General features: G+C 35.9%; 1 protein-coding gene across 1 annotated transcript in view; it reads right to left on the bottom strand.

Annotated features, from left to right (window-relative positions):
* The window catches only part of LOC145671513 (uncharacterized), a 48,153-nt gene extending 30,823 nt beyond the window's left edge, over window positions 1-17,330 (bottom strand). The window contains exons 1-2 of the mRNA XM_081740702.1: window positions 16,934-17,330; window positions 14,237-14,343 (exon numbers count right to left, since the gene is read on the bottom strand). Of these exons, the coding sequence (XP_081596828.1) occupies window positions 14,237-14,343; window positions 16,934-17,330 (504 nt within the window). The remainder of the gene's footprint in view (window positions 1-14,236; window positions 14,344-16,933) is intronic.
* Between the last annotated feature and the right edge of the window lie 238 nt (window positions 17,331-17,568).

Genomic DNA, 17,568 nt, shown 5'->3' with positions numbered 1-17,568 from the left:
TTATCTTAAGTTTAATTTTACTTTCGAATAGAGAGGCTAATTTGAAGAGCTCTGAAATATCCTATCAATATATATGAATGGATAAATTTCTTAACTAATATAAGCGATTAAGAGAAGAAAAATTCATCAGTGATTGATGAACACATAGAACGTAGAAACCAATCACTTAACAGTATTTTCCGGATAATATGTCGTTTCTAAGTTTTATATTTTTAAATACCTACAGGCGAGGCCGGACCCAGGATTCTCTTGGGGGGAGGGCGAGATCCAGTACAATTGAATTAAATTTGAGTTTTTTAAATGCTTTTTAGCATCTGTGATGTGAATGAGTAATTCATTTGGAAATGCTAAGTGTTTCGATAACGCTCTCGATAAATTCTTTTCCTTCAACCTTCAGAAAATTGACTTAAACTATTTATTTTGCAAAAATCACTGCCAACTTCTCACTTTAGGTAGTGTATATTTACAACAAAGGGACGGTGCACGTGAACCTTTGCACATCCCTAAATCCAGCCCTGCCTACAGGTAGTCAACTTTTTTTTTTTTTATTTTGATGGTAAAGTAACTCATACGACAAAATATTGAAGATTTATTCAGTAACACATGCGTTATTTACTACCTAATCTTATTCTATTTAAGTGTTACAAATATTCGGCAACAGTGTTGCCACAGTCCTCGCTCTGGAGTGGGCTGAAAAATAGTACCAAATTGAAAGAAAAAGGGCTGAATTCGTTTTACGCCAGTGAAATATATTGCTTTATAACACGAAACTAAAAGAGATAAAGTTCTAGACCCCTCACCTCTTCCAAGAGTCCAAATCAAAAAAGTGCTCATTTTAAAAATTACTTTTTAAAAACATCCAAATAGGAGGGCCCCGAACAATCGTGCAAGTAGATGAAACTTTTCTTGCATGTAGGAAGTATAACAATGGTCATAAATTCATATGGAAAACAGTTATGATATTCGGTATGTATTATAAGGAAACCAAACGCGCCTCTATTTCAAAGAGACCAAAAAACCAAATTTGTATTATAGCCATATATGAAAAATATATAAAACAAGAAGCAAATCAATCATCTCTGTGTGTAAATAGTTGTGTTATAATAAAATATTAAAACATAAATTACTGCACCTTATTCTCGCGTATTTCACAACCGAAAGAACACAATAGACACACAAAGTTTGTTGCGTTATGCAACGTCACAGAATGATTGCTCAACAGCATTTTTTAAGATTCTAAGAAACAAGTAACATGAAATGTATGAAAAGTTTTACTGACACATTTGAAAATGTGTCAAATATTAGTTAAATGGTGCTAAATTAGGTAGAATTGTACCAACTTTTTCAAAAAATGGGCTGAAAGTACCAGCATAGTACCAACAGGCCGATGAATGACAAAAAGGGCTGAATTTGGTACAATTGTACCAAGCGTGCAACAGTTTTCGGCAATTTACCAAAATTCCCTATGTGTTAAATACTTCTTAATTGAATAGTTATATCCAAGCCATATTATTTTATTCTATGGAGTAATAAATAATCTTTAGATGATGGTTAATGTTTATTTTGTGTATTTAACATAGACAGAAAACAATAGTACGAGATTCAAAATTTAATGAAAAATAGATGCCAATAGATAGTAATATTAAAATACAATCTAATTTCACTCTCGTTGCGCTCACAGAAATGTATTCTTGTTTATGAATGAATGAGCCATCTAGTTGTGTCAGATACAGTATAAAGATGCTATACTCGTATTTGTTCAATTACTATTGTTACGATGGCCAAGGTCAGTACACTGAGAAAAATCTGTTATTCAGATAGCGATGTACTGTAGAAATATACGGAATCATTATATTTATTATGGAAATCAGTACGCAGCATACTTTATCCGTATGCTACATAATTTTCCCGTTTAGATGTTACATCTAACAGTCTTCCGTATATTACATATTTTCTATATATACGTGTGTTACAGGGGTGGATCCAGGACGGACTTCTGGAGAGGGTGGTGGGTTGTAATGCCATTATGTAGACCTACTTTTAAGAGCTGCATATTCTAGTATGGGTTTTATTTGTATAGAAAATACGAAAGTTTTCTCTTCTGGGTTGCGATCGCCCCCTTGGATCCGCCCCTGGTATGTTACATACGTCAGCTATATTTTACATACGTCTATCTGTATGTTAGATCCTGACCAGCTTATATACAGTTCCTTCGTTATACAGGGTGTCCACATGAAATCTCCCTGATTACAAATATTAATTGCATGGAAACTATTACTGTAAGAGAATAATAGTTTGCAGCATTTGAAGAGCAACTCAAACCGTCGTTTGTTCTTGGTTGTAAATTGTTATTTACTGCAGGTGTTCAGTACCAAATTTATATGAATTTTTGTTGTTTGTTGCTGGTGTTCATGAACAAAGATGACAACAGCACAAGAGAGAGAGAGTTACGTGTGGTACTATGGTTGACTGAGACTAAATCACCTAGTACCATGCAAAGGAACTTCAGACGAAAATATCAACGGGATCCACCAGACGTGAAGACCATTAAACATGGTTTAAGAAGTTTTTAGCCACAGGAAGTGTCAACCGATAGCCTGGTTCGGGCAAAGCACGAACGTCTGAGGAAAGCACGAACGATAAAAGATGTTCCCGATTACTTCGGAAGGGAGATTTTCAATTATGATGCAACCTTCCACACATCAGGCAAATTGAATAGTCACAATGTATAAATGTACGTATTTGGTTTCCGAACACTCATATGTTGTTCGTGAATATATCAGAGATAGCGAGAAAATGAATGTGTGGTGTGCTTAGGGACGCGACAGAATTATCGGACCATTTTTCTTTGCTGAGCACACAATAACGGATCCCGTTTATCTGGACATGCTTGAGCACTTTACTTTTCCACGCACTTTAAAAACGAGTAGGGTTTCGAGAACCATAAAAATATAGTTAAAATGGTATCGCCGTTTAAAACATATTTCTTGTTACATAACCAATACTAACATTACTCCCTATGTTGCCAGAATCATGTGAGGAAATTCTTTTGTGGTACATAAAACATACCATATTGTTATTGCTTTTATAGTTGCACGCGTAATACATATAGTTGCACGCATAATACACATAGTTGCGTGAACAATATACATGGTTGTATGTATCGTTCTGTCTCGCGCATGCGCTGACCAACGTGACACACATTTCTTTCATAAAGGATTACAAGAAATCTAACACTTTTCATCTTCCGTTGTATAATTTTATTTAAAAATACATATCTCATACTCGATAAAGCTTTGCTTATGACAGAAAATCTTTGCTTACGGCCAACTTAGATTGTCACTTTTACTTATTAAATACTTCTAGTAATAATATAAAGAGTATTTCACTTTTATAAGTAATAATCTGTCGCGCTGTCTCTTTTGCTTGTTCTTGCTGCATTACAGTGTGATTGAAGGGACAATACCAACCTATACATAATTTTCCAGTTCTAAGTTTGTCAGCGCAGCACAAAATAGGTTATTATAATAGCAAGTGTATACGATACAGCAGCCATCTTCACATTTTGATTATGGTGAACATGTCTTATATTGTTGGTACAGCCATAATAAATCTTGTGATGGTCTCGACAACCATTCTATATGGTATTTCTAACTATATAGGAGCTGTATAGTTTCAAGTACAATAATTGGTATAGTTGATAATATCATAAATATATCTGGGACAACCATAATTTTTGTTGACCCAGCTAGATTTTTTTAAGAATATAATATTGTACTCCGAGTCAATTTTTGCTGGCGCTATATTAACAATACTGTATAGTTACATTCAACCATAATTATGGTTGAATACAACAATACCGTTTTTAGAGTGCAGCTACTCGATTTGCAACCAAAAGTGATATTCCAATAGGATTATGTTCCTTCGCACTGGTGTTTCGATGTTTGAAGGGCTTTCCGAATGTTTCCACAGCGATTGATTGGAGACGGTGGACCCACTCCTTGGCCACCTCGATCTCCGGATATAACCCCTATGGATTTCTTCCTATGGTTCTATGTCAAAGGCAGAGGCTACGCCACACCTGTACTTGATATTCCTGCTCTTCATCACAAAATTGGAGAAGCAATCAACTCGATCACACCGGACATGGTACACAGCACATGGCGGGAGATTGAATATCGACTGGACTTTCTGAGAGCTATTATCGGTTCCCATATAGAAGTGCATATATACACAAAATAATGTTTGAGTTGTTCTTAAAGGTGCCGCAAACCGTTATTCTCTGGCACTAATAATTCCAATGCAATTAATATTTGTAACAAGGCAGGTTTTACGTGGACACCCTTTATATGAACCAACAACTAATTGCCAGAATAGGGGAGGAAATGACAGAGGAGAGAATATTTGGAAGCGGAGTTCTACAAAGATGCTGTATTATTTAATATATATCAAGAAGTGATTGTGACAAAAGACCCTACAAAATGAAGACGGCATTCCCGTAGGAGGTAGAATGGTTACATGCAAACAGTTCGGAGATGATATGGTGCTTGTCAAGGAATTTGAAGAGAAACTTAATAAGATACTGGGAAAAATGAGGAAGGCCTGTGAAGAATATGGAATAAAAACGAATGTTAGAAGGAGAAAAACCATGGTGATTGGAACGAAGCGCTCGGTGTCAAATATAGAAGTAGGAGTGGATAAATAGAACAGGTGTCTAGTTTTCGATACCTGGATAGTATTATTATACTGATAATATGAAGCGCAAAGGTAAAATGAAAGCAATAATAGGAATGGCGAAAGAAACTTTTAGGACCGAGAAAATACTACTTTGTGAAAGCTTGAGTATAGAGTTGAGAAAAAGACTCGCGAAATGCTTCTTGTGGAGCTTGTACTGTATGGGTCAGAAACATTGAAATTATACAAAAATTAATTAAAAGAAGATAAAAGAAAAGAAAAACTGGAAGCTTCCGAAATGTGTGTATGGAGAAGAATGGAGAAAATAAGAGGGTAGAGCGGAAAGTAAATGAGACGGTGTTAGAAATTGTGCAGGAGAAAAGAACAATTTTAGATAGAATATTATTAAGAAAAGGAACAGAAATTGTTTGGCACATTGGCTAAGAAGTATCTGTATCATAAGGGAAGTGTTAAGAGCATGGTTTCAGGAAAGAGAAGGAGAAGGCAAAGGAGACTACAATTAATGAACGATATCAAAACAAAAAAGTCATATGTGGAGACTAAGAGGTTAGCGAAAGATCGTAAACGCCCCTGTAAGATACGTATATGTATGTAATATACGGAAGACGGTTAGATGTAACATCTAAACGGGAAAAATATGTAGCATACGGATAAAGTATGCTGCGTACTGATTTCCGTAATTAACATGTCGATTTCGTATATTTGTACAATATACCGCTATCTGAATAACGGATTTTTCTCAGTGTACTGACCTCGGCCGTCGTAACAGTAGTAATTGAACAAATACGAATATAGCATCTTTATATCTGACACTACTAGATGGCTCATTTATTTATAAACAAAAATACATTTCTCTGAGCGTAAAGAGAGTGAAATTAGATGGTATTTGAATATTACCATCTGTTGGCATATATTTTTCATTAAATTTTGATTCTCATGCTATTGTTTTCTGTCTATATTAAATACACAAAATAAACATTACCCATCACCTGAAGATTATTTATTACTCCATAGAATATAATAATATGGCTTGGATATTACTATTCAATTAAGAAGTATGTAATATGGTCATCAGATTGTGAAAATTAATACTTCTGATATCGTCGCAAATGCTATCCAGTTAATCCATAGTTGACTCCCCTCCCACTATTATTTCAGGATAGAAAAGCAGTTATTCTAAAATCTGTAATGAGAAACCGGTGTTTTATAGCAAAAACACTTGATTCTCCAGAACTTAATATATTACTTTGTCCAAATTGTTTGTGTAATTTCTGTCACAGATGTCACTTAAATGGACAGCAGTTGGAAACATTCAAGGTTTGTTTTTATCAATGTATTAAAATCTAGTTTTAGAGTTCCCAGGAACAACAGCGGGGAAGTAGTAATAATTTGTTTCCTTCGGGATGCTTTTGTAATGTGAGTTCCCTTACCTCTCACCATCCGGAGCAGGACGTTTGGACGCAAGGCCGTTTTTTGCACTAAACGTCTTCAAAATAGGTACTGATATCACAAATACTCTGTCATAGAAAATAACTCCACACTTTAAAAAATTCAGAAAAAAAAATTGACATCAATTTTCTTTAAAAATCTTCAAAAAATAAATTTTCGTTACATTACAGTATGCCCTATGGTAAACAGTCACTGAAAGTCTCAGTTGCATTAAATGCTTAGGCCTAGTTTTGTTCTAGTAAATTTTTATATAATTCAGAAAGAAAAAAAATCTTATGTTACATGTACATTTACCATAATATTATCATTACATAACAGGATTGTGGGCCAAACTCAGCAAGTATTCTACAATATGAACAGTTTCAAAATTTTTGTACAATAGTGAGAATTTTTTCATCTACCCGAATGTATTTTCTTCTTTCTTTGGGAGGATCTTCTCCTCGAAGTATTGCCTCGTATACTAAGTTTTCTTTTCTGTCCTTCGAAGTGCATCAATAAACCGCCAAGTCGACCAATATCGTTCTTTATGTTAGATATATTATAAAGGACAGAAGTGTGTTTTGAGGTGTCACAGGCCGCCTACAGTAAATTTTATTTTGACAACTCCTCCTATTTCAATATATAGTTAGTGCCTATTTTTATGAAATCTGAAATAACTTTCTGTTAATACAGTAGATTCACAACTATCCGGCCTAATGGGCAGATGGAATAACAAAAAAAGCATTCAATAAATACTCACTTCCTGAACCACCCACCCATAGCATTAAAAACGCAATTCTTATTCCAAAAACAGCTCTTATTCGTTTTTCTGACGTCTTGGTACAGACCAGTACTTAATAAACATTTCCTATGTTTTATACCATTTGTTTTAATAATTTATTATAGAAAAAGAAAATGCAAAAATGAAAATATGTGCAGTATTGTACACATTTGAAGAGACATTTTTAAAATAACTGAAGATTTAAAAAAGTTTCTTTTTTACGCAAATTTTATGTCTTAACTTATTAAAAAGAAATATTCTTCCAAAACTAAGCCGCTGAGTACGGAGATCGGATACTCGCGATCCAGATAGTCGAGAACCTGTTGCATTTTGTTTTGTTTGGATAAGTTGTGCATGACGTGCAGGAACTTTGGTGTGTTCAAGATGTTATTTTTAGTTTCTGCAAAATTGTTGTGGAAGTTTTTTTTTTTTTTTTTTTTTTTTTTAATTTTTCAGTGCTTATTTTTATACTGTAGTGCCTAAACATCCAGTTTCTGGTTATGAAATACAGTATAGGCCTATGTATATATAGGTAGGAAATCTATTTATATTAAAGATTTTGCGTCCAAATCTTTCGCGCCCAAGAGGCTGTGCCTAAACGTCTCGCGCCCAAATGCCATGGACCCTCACCATCAAGGTGCTTGTTTTAGGAGAGTCTCCTTGTTTCTCAAACATCTCCACTGTTTACTGAAACAAATGTTCGAAATTGTGCCCGTTTTCTACAGCGAGAGTCTGACCATGGATTGCGACGCATGATCACAGACTTTGCTTCATAGACTATAATTTGAATGATAAAGAATGTATCACAGAAAATAGTCACCATGTCGAACATTTTCTTATCACTTGTCAACGGTGTATGGGGTTGGGCACGAGCAAGTTCGAGCGAGTTTTCCGTGAAACTGGACTCGATTAGAAATATACATATTTAAGCTCGACTCGAAACATACATATTTGAGCACGACTCGAAAAACTCCCTCCAAGTCGACACGAATTCGGGTCGAGTTTCGAGTCGAGTCGACCCAAAACGAGCCAAATCCTGTGTGTAGTTTCAAGTACTTCCTTCAAGTATCCTACATAGACAATATAATTATTATCAATGATACTACTACTACTTCGAATTATTATTATTATTATTATTATTATTATTATTATTATTATTATTATTATTATTATTATTATTATTATTATTATTATTACAACACCCTGTATAAATATGAAAGATAGGCGGTTTGTATCTCAATACTAGAAACTAGTTGTCTGCCGATCTCGGTAGTCGTGAAGCTTAGGAGGCAAGAGTTTCGCTCAGAAGGTTCTGGGTTTGAGATCCAAAGGAGGAAGTATTCCGGCTTGAGCCAAAAACTGTTAAAAGTTATAAGGCGCCGGCTAAACATGTTCAAAACTGCTTGGCCCGGGCTTAGGCCTATCAACTGCTCGAACAGCTCGGCTCACATCACATTCACTAACGAGCCGAGCCAATAGTTCATCCAACTGAGCCTGCTCGAGCTCTTTGCTCAGTTGAACCGAAGGGAGGAAATGGCTCATCCCTACCGAGCCGATGGCTCACATCAAGGAAGCTGGCTCCAGACTTCGGCTCAGTTGAGCCGAGGCGAACTAAGGTCGTTATAAAAAATCCCTTGGCGTCTTCTTATCGAGACGAGACTAGAGGAGACCGTTATCCCCTCTCGTGAGCAACACATAAAGTATTCCACATTACTGCTTACATTTTTCATGACTTTCGCTTTGCAGTCTAACCATGCCATGATATCAAAACAAGTTAAAATGAGCTGAATGACCGAACTATTTATCAAATTCGATAAGACTCGTAACTCGAGTTCACAAACAGTGACTAAGCTCAGAACTCGTAGCTCGACTCGTACCCATCCCTAACAGATTTTACATTTTTTGATTTTTTCTCGATTACTGCGTTATCTATCACGCAATAAAAGTAATGTTTTAATACAAAGGTGTGTTTTTACATGGAGAATCGGAATCTGCAATAAAAAATTAATTATTATTTAAGTTTTCAAAGTTGACCCCCTCCCGCCCCCGGGGTATGGGTAGGGGTCAAGTGTGGTATCATTGGATATTCCCCTTCGAGACGAACAACTTTTGTTACAACTTTTTTTTAAAATCTGATTTGTAGTTTTCTAGATATTTTAAAAAAACAGTTTTAAATACCTCACCCGGCGTATATATATACATGCAGGTGTTAACGAACTATACCGACAAACTGGAAGAGGTGATTCCTCAGATCAAAATAAGAGAAAAAGTTCAAATGGACCTATGGCGTAAAGTGCATTGTTTCAGAGCAAGGACTGTCTAAAATCAAGAAAAAAGCTAAATTTCAACAGGTCATATTTCGAATTCCAGAAACTGTGGATGGTGGTTCTTATCAGTATAAAATGAGCCACGCATTCCTGATCCAAAAGTGCATATTTCATCAATTGTCAATAATTGTACAGGGTGTTCTCTACAGGGTGTAGTTCTCAGATATGCTGTCAATAGAGTTTTCAGATATACCCTAATTTCAAGGAGGGTTCAAAGTAGGCAGGAGGTAAGCCCTGACAACAATGGGCATTCAACGCTTCGGAGGGAAGTTGAAAGTGTTAAGAACCGGCAGCTTAATGTTTTTTTGTGTTCGGAATAACGTGTGATGTGATGTGGCGTATTTCGTTACGGTATATTCCACGTTTTCTTCACTTATAAACGTGAAATAAAACATCGCAGGATACGTTTTCCTGATTACGAAAGACGGTGCTGCTGACGATCATTAACACTTCCGACATCACCCCAAAGGATTACGTGCTCACTGCTGTGAAGACTTATCGTTTCTCTACTTTGGACCAATCATAAATTCAGAACATATCTCAAAATTCAGTTGCTAGCATGTCTGGGAATTTCATCCTTTAGGGCGAAATACTCTGTAGACCTATTGAACATTAATGTAATGTGCATTTTTGGACTGTGTGTACATAACTTCCTTTGAGCTGATAAGGACCACAATTCACAGTTTCTCGAATTCGAAATGGGACCTCTTGAAATTTGACTTTTTCTCGATTTTGGACAGCCCCAGCTCTGAAACTATGCACTTTTCCCCACAGGTTAATATGAACGTTTTCTTTTATTTCAATGTAATCACCTCTTACAGTTTGTCGGTTTAGTTCATTAACATCCTGTATGTGTATACAGTATTTCGACTAAGGCTACGTATAAGTATCAAAAGTCCTATGGCAAGTCAATGTTCGTATGTCTGTGAAGTGGATATCAGAGGAAAAAACAATAAGAGATAATGACACTTTGTTCTACGATCATTTAGTGTCTCAAGTCAATATATCGTCACCATCCACAACACTCTACGGAAACCGAAAGTGGTTGAAATTTTTTAGTACTTCCAGTTTTAATATTGATTTTCATAGATAGAGAAACAATAAGAAAAAATAAGATATCGAGATGTTTTTTTCTGCAATTGATTCATCTTCCCAAAAATAGGTCCTATTTCCTTCGTTAACCTCTTTTTCGAACCAGAACTGGCTGGAGTTAACATTTTTGGTTTGAACATATTTGGCTGTATAACACGAACAATGATGGATTACCTCAAATATACGTTTTTGTCAATCCAGTCAGTGCCTCATGCGACCGTACTATTACCATCCAAAATACTCTATTGAAATCAGAAGTGGTTGAAATTTATAAATAGTTCCGGTTCCGATACTGATTTCCATAGAGCAAAAACGGTAAATAATTTCGAAAAACTGTGTTTTATTGGAATCGGTTCAGTGCCACAGGAATAGATTGCATATACTAGATTAACAACATATTAAACGGGAAACATTAGGAATGAAATTTCCAATGTTTATCACAATAGAACTAAAATAATTAAGATAGAGGCAGGTGGATTTTCACACTCGTTCAGCGTCTGAGAAGAACATACCATCTAAGGAAACCGGTAGTAGTTGAAACTTACTGATACTTTTGGTTCCAATATCCCATGAAGCAGCAAAGCTATTGGCCAGTTGGAGTGTACTTGGCTTTTTGGCTTTTGTCTTTATAAGGTTACCGTTTCAACGGTTGCTTTCATACACTCTACCTTTTGTTGTAATTGCAAGTGATACTTTTAGATTCTTCGCAGAGTCTCATATGCATCACTAGCCGTTCATTCACTATTGACTTGGCGTAAAATATTAGCCTCAAGGTTGAATGGAACATTGAATGCAAGGTTGTCCCCATGAAACTTCCTTACTTGAATCAAACATGCGGCATGCTTGCTGACTTCAAATGCAAGCTTACAGCAAGTGGTTTGCAAGTTGTATCTGCTACAAGAGATTGACTTCCATAGAACAAATCGGCAGACGATTTTTTTAAACATAGATTCAACATCCTTAGAATGTGAGTTTTGCCTAGATTTTTACATATTTTTGAAACCACAAGTGATTAAAAGCTACATTAAGATTTTTCGGTAACAGCGCTGATTGCATAATAGATAAAACCGGAAATAATTAGTGACAAGTGTATACATATATATATACAAGGGCGCCCATAAAGGGGGCAAGTTGGAGCGCTCGCCCCCTAGAGGAAATTGTACTTCAGAATATCGAAAACCCAATAGAATTTTTACATTAGTTGCAGCAAAATTTGAAACTATATATGAAACGTCGCTTATACTTGCCCCCTTGGAAACCACAACCTGGGCGCCAGTATATATATATATATATATATATATATAACGATCCAGTATTTAAAGTATGTTTAACCTCGGAATTTATTCCTTTACTGTAACCAGGAGTGATAGTCATGGATTACAACTTCCGGTTTAATGCTAATCTCCATAGACCAAAAGACAGTAATTGGTTTTTGATATAGATTTAATGTTCAATGAACAGGTTCTATCTTTGATCTTTTTTCCTTTATTTATAAGTGATAGACCATACTACTACGTTAATCAGTATGTCCCGTCTCATATAGCCTCGCTGAAAGGAACTTTAAAATTAAAATCAACTCAACTATTAAAATTTGTGTAATTTGGAAGTATACGGTTATTTCACACTGTGAAACCAATCCTACTTGCGTTTTAGTAGCTTAAAGACGAGTCAACAATTCGTCATTTACTTTTCTTTGACGTATATAGAGACTAGACCGTAATTATTAGTACAATTACCATGTTCTAATTAATCAATTCCTTACGAAGTCATTAATCAAAGCTTTATGTAGGATAATAATAATATACATACGTTTACTTGTGACTACATGTGAGAACAAATCTCTCTGTTATCGATATTAAAGCTCGAAATCAAGATTGTTTAGATCAGAGGTTCTCCAATTTCTATTGAAGTGGAACCCTATCAATAAATGATAATCAAGAGGCCACATTATACTGTCTTTGTGCTATAATAAAATATAATGTCAATAAAGTGCTTGTGAAATAATTTATTTGCAATCTGAATAACTTTAATAAGAAAATATATATTTTCCAAACACCAAATTTGTAAATTGCCCTTTTAATAAAACGAGTGATGCTGTTTTTTTTTTCTTGCAAATGAAAATAGTTTACGCCTCATGTAATTCAGAATTTGTTTTCGTTGTAGTATAGAAGGAAAACCCCTGCTCGTAATGTAACTACCGACAAAAAGATCCGCTATTGAAAATATCACCATATGTACGTTAGTCAACATTTTAAAAAACATTACGTGTGTCTACTTGAAATGTGTAAAAACTTAAAAATAATAGGTAGTCTAATATAGAAAGTATTGAAATTCTTACATACTCTGTTCACTCTTACAAAGAAAATACTTTTACTACAAAGCTAGCAAAGAAAACTGGAATTTATTTCAGAACGTCTGACTTGTTATTTAAAAAGTGTTATCTGTTTGCTAGAGTTATCTACTGGGTAATTTATATATTTTTGCAAAGCCTATTCTTTTCTTTCCTCCAAGGGAGGGAAAGGTAGTTTTGCATATAAACTTTTTTTCTCAAATCGGTAGATTGTAAATTTTGACGAAAGAATTACAGATAAGCAAATGTAGAGAAAATGTCATCAAACATTTTAAAATACAGTATTACGAGATGTGAAGAAAATTGCATTGTGGTCACAACTGGTAGTTACGCGTATCAGAAAGCCACAAATTTAAAATACAGAGATTCAATATTGACTTAGATTTCACATTATGTCAAGAACCATAAACACTTCCAATCTATTGGCCGCGGTGGATCAATGGTAGAGTGCTCACCTCTAACGCATGGGTTCCTTGGTTCGATTCCACCTCGCTCCAAGTAAGCTTTTTGATGGACAAACAATGTGTGTGTGGGTTTTCCCATTTCCTCTCATTTCCTTCATTTCATTCATCTTTCATCATTACGGTATCATTTAGCATTGCCAGCATATTCGTGGTACGTAATACTTAATGATACTTCCAACCAAGAGTAATCTGCGATTATTGTTCCATTGAGTTGGGTATTTTTCTCCAATTATATAGCTATTTTATTTTATGAGTTTCGTAGTTTCTTTCTCAAGTATCCTACAAAGCCCTTAATCACCTCTTAGAGAGCCTCAGGACTCTGCGGACCCCCGAACCCTGGTCTAGATTTAAGAACTAAACTATTAAGAAATAATTATGGAAGACAATATGAAGAATTACGCACTAGAAGTTTCAATTGTGTCCGGTAGATGTCAATCGTGGTGGAATATTTTTGGTTCAATCCAATGCTGAGATGTATAAGTGCCCTGTTTCAATTGTAGAAATTGAGATGTGTACATTTTATGAGTATGGTTAATTAGGCATCTTTGAAATGGAGGCTGGCCACCTACACGTTAGTGTAAAAGACGGTTGTGTTAAAGAACTTCATTCACTAATGTTATAGGTCCAGGTAAATGGCAACGTTGCATTTTCATTTCACGTTGGCACATAAAGAGTGTACAGCCCAAACGGCTCGTCCGATTTAAAAAGAAACCTGCACTTCAGATTGAAAAATATTATATTTGGAGAAGGTTTCCCCTCTTACGTTTTGTTGTAACTCTAATAATAACCCTATGTCATGGGACTTTTGAGACACCCTGTACATAAATGTTATAGGAAACGAAACTCCTTAATAAGTGAATGTTCCAAGATATTGTTTGGGTTATCAAATGCTGAATCCAAGCAAGAGACAAACATATTGGTTCTTATGCAGTCACAAATAGAGTTACCTTTACACTTACAAGAAACGTAAAATGCCTACTACGTGTAGATAATGAATAAAGTATATTAGAGGCATGTTTAGTGTCTCATTCGAAAGGACGCATAATGTTGAACAACTTTTATACGTGCTATTGAGCCTGTAATTTTGTTACAAAGTTACATCCAGCGTGATACACCAGGTAGCAGCATCGAATCGAAAATGTCCGGATACACAGCAAACAGCTTCCTGTATATTAGTCAAAGGCTTCATCGATGAATGACATGGAGCTGAAAAATATGATTTATATTCAAGCGTAAATTTTCGAAAGAAGATGACAAAACCTCATTTTTATGACTTAAGAGAGTATGTCGTTCGTTATCAATAATAATGAATGGCATCATTCCAGATTTTCCAAAGGAATAAGATTGTCCACTGTTTTACGTTTCTATTATACAATTTACTAAAAACATTTGTTTCTCAATCTCAGCTAGGCGGCGATTGCCCTTCTGTCCTCCTCAAATGACACTCCTGTTAATAATTGATAATTTTTTTTATCTTGCTAGAGCAGACTGTCTGTTTATTGACGTAATGTAATATACATGCATTCTTAATTAACAGATTGCATATATATTTTTGTTTGTCATCTTGTACCATCAATTCACCATCTCCTTGCTCCCTCATGAGGTAACTTACACCAAGACTTATTGTAACTCGTCCTCGATTTACTGGATATTGGCAGTGAACATACTTGACTTTGAAAGTTGCACTACACATGTTCTATCGAAGGCAAATCGTAGGATCTTATTGGCTAACGAAGTATCTCAAAAGTATGCAGTCTGTTCTTAGTGACGCGAGCAGTGCTTGGGCAGGCGTTGTCACATTGAAACATTGTACCAGTATCCTGCGAAAGGTAACATATGAGGAAGCTGAATGTCAGTGATGAAATACTGTTCGTTTAGAGTTTCTGAATCATTAGAGGTGATCTGAAGTCATACCCAATAGTATTCTACATAATAATACCACGAGTAACGTCTATATGCTTCTTCAAAATATTATATAATGTGCCTTCTTCCATTGGGGGCACTTTACTCACAAATGATGGCCATCCAAGATGCTGCCAAACTGACAATGAACCAACATGAACTTGTCATCCGGACATCCGAATCAAACCTAGTCCGTTTGATAAGCATAACAAAGATATGCTCATGTACAAAACATTCCATTCCATGGATAACGGAGTAAGCCCCTCGGGCCCAATAATCCTGTTATTATAAAGAAATTAGTAGACTCACAGGTATGACGGGAAAGCGTGTATTGGTATATAAGCTTTTCTCTCATATATATTTCGTATATCAATATAAAACTTGGTACACACATTTCTTATCCTTTGTAGTATTTTTCGAGATACGTTTGTTTTGTGTGCTTTTAACCGGGGACACTCTAGAGGGGGTCAAAGTTAATGGGAGGGATTCCAGAAGGCAATTTTTGCGACATTCTCCCAATTTTCCCTGTTCAAGTATGTTATGGGCCCCAATACATAGCACCTCTGGAAAGCATGTTTCATGCTAAAGAGAATGAACTATAAAGCATGGCTTTCCAATGAACGTGTTGATGCAATAGCTATTTCCCTGCCAATCTACAATTTTCTGTATACTAACAGGGTTAGTGGGCCCCAGGGACTTACTCCGTTGTACATGGCACTTAATGTTTTGTACATGAGCATATCCTTGTTATGTTTATCGGATGGATTAGGCTTGATTCGGATGTCCAGATGACAGGTTCATGTCTGTTTCTGATGAGATTCATCACTAAAAATAATGCGACTTCACTGGTCAGCAAACCATGTTTTCCAGGCACGGAACCAGTCCAAACGTTGTCGCATGTGGTCTTGTACTAACAGCAGCTTACGTATGGGATAGGGATTCATAGCTAATCTGCTGCTGATCTCCGACCAATGCTGTGGGATGACACGGGGTGTTGTAGTGAGTTCATTACTTACACCCGTATGACAAGTACGGATGTGAAAGGGTTACGATATTCTTGTGGCACAAAATGCTGCTCCTCCCTAGATTGACTGAAACATGACGACGCGTGTAGCTTTCCTCACTTTCCCATTTTTTTTAACATGGAATCACTGTCGCAGTCGAATGTCCACACGCCTGGATATTGCACGATTTGACATGTTCGCTCACAATGAGACCCCTTTCAAAATCTGTTATTTGTTGATATTTTGTCTCACATGGCATTCTCTATTGTTGTTTACAGTGTTCACTAACCATCTGATGCTGCACACGCTCGTTATAAGCCCTGCCAGGCCTAATAACATTGTCTCGCGATGATAATACTAGTGAACTCTGATGTTAGTTATAGTCGTCACAGATAATTGTAATACTTATCATTTACATTCCCGTCTCTATAAGCACTTGTACGAAATCACCTTCACATCGGATCATACCTTCGGGATGCTTTTATCTAAAGTTAGTGTATTATTATTATTATTATTATTATTATTATTATTATTAGTAGTAGTAGTAGTAGTAGTAGTAATGGGAATTTGAGAATTCAGTACTACATCTGAAATCGCAGACAGAGAAACATGTAGGGTAAGAGGGTACAATTTCGAACACTTTAGAAACTTTTTAAATTTTTGAACAAACTAGATGTAAGAACAGGATAATTTTTGGTAAATGCAAAGTTTGTAATCTATGTGTTGCGTTACAGAAATATTAAGGAAAAAGCTCTGTTACAATATCCATAAACATAATTTTTTTTGTTAGCACAGAAACGTTCAGATTTGTACCACATCGGGTACAATTCTGAACACTGGTAGGTACAATTTCGATCACATACATTTTCCACAAATAAATTGTTTCTTACCTTGTGCATCTACACACACTTCATGATACCACACTTGGCAAGACTGGCATCGTATCCAATCGCCTTTCACGAGGGACTCTTCACTGTAATAGCTCAACTGGCAAAAACCACATATGTCCTCATTTGTTGGAGTTAATGCCCTACTTCTTAGCGGCTGTCTTGTAACTTGAAGCTTCTTTCCTGCAGTAGGCCGGTTAACAACGCAGGATTTCTTAGCCTGTACTTCAACAATCTGAGCGTTGCTTGTAAGATGGAGCGAGGTTAGGAGTTTTCTTTTACTTTTAAAAGGTTTCTTCTCATGGATTTTCAGGATGTTACGAACCAAAACATTTTCCGGAGAATCAGAGGGTTTTGTTGTAGGTAAGAGAATGGTAGGTTTGTCTTCGTCTTGTGGCATAGGAGAACCTGAGGTATTTGGTGTAGGTGAGATAATAGTGGGCCTATCTTGATCTTGTGACGTAAGTGAATCATCTATTTACGATGTTCCTGGTGCACAAATGTCATTAGTTTTAGTGTTGCTCCTAGACTGATTTATTTTCTTCCAAAGACGATACGAACAGGAGAGAAGGAGCAAATTTGGACTTTGGAACAATGTCGTTCGAAAAGGGCATGATTCCAGTACACGCAAAACCTTT

This window comes from Thermobia domestica, chromosome 15 (assembly GCF_964235325.1).
Source record: "Thermobia domestica chromosome 15, izTheDome1.hap1.1, whole genome shotgun sequence".
Classification (NCBI taxonomy): Eukaryota; Metazoa; Arthropoda; class Insecta; order Zygentoma; family Lepismatidae; genus Thermobia; species Thermobia domestica.
The sequence above is the reverse complement of the archived record's forward strand: the minus strand, read 5'-3'. Positions and strand labels throughout refer to the sequence as shown.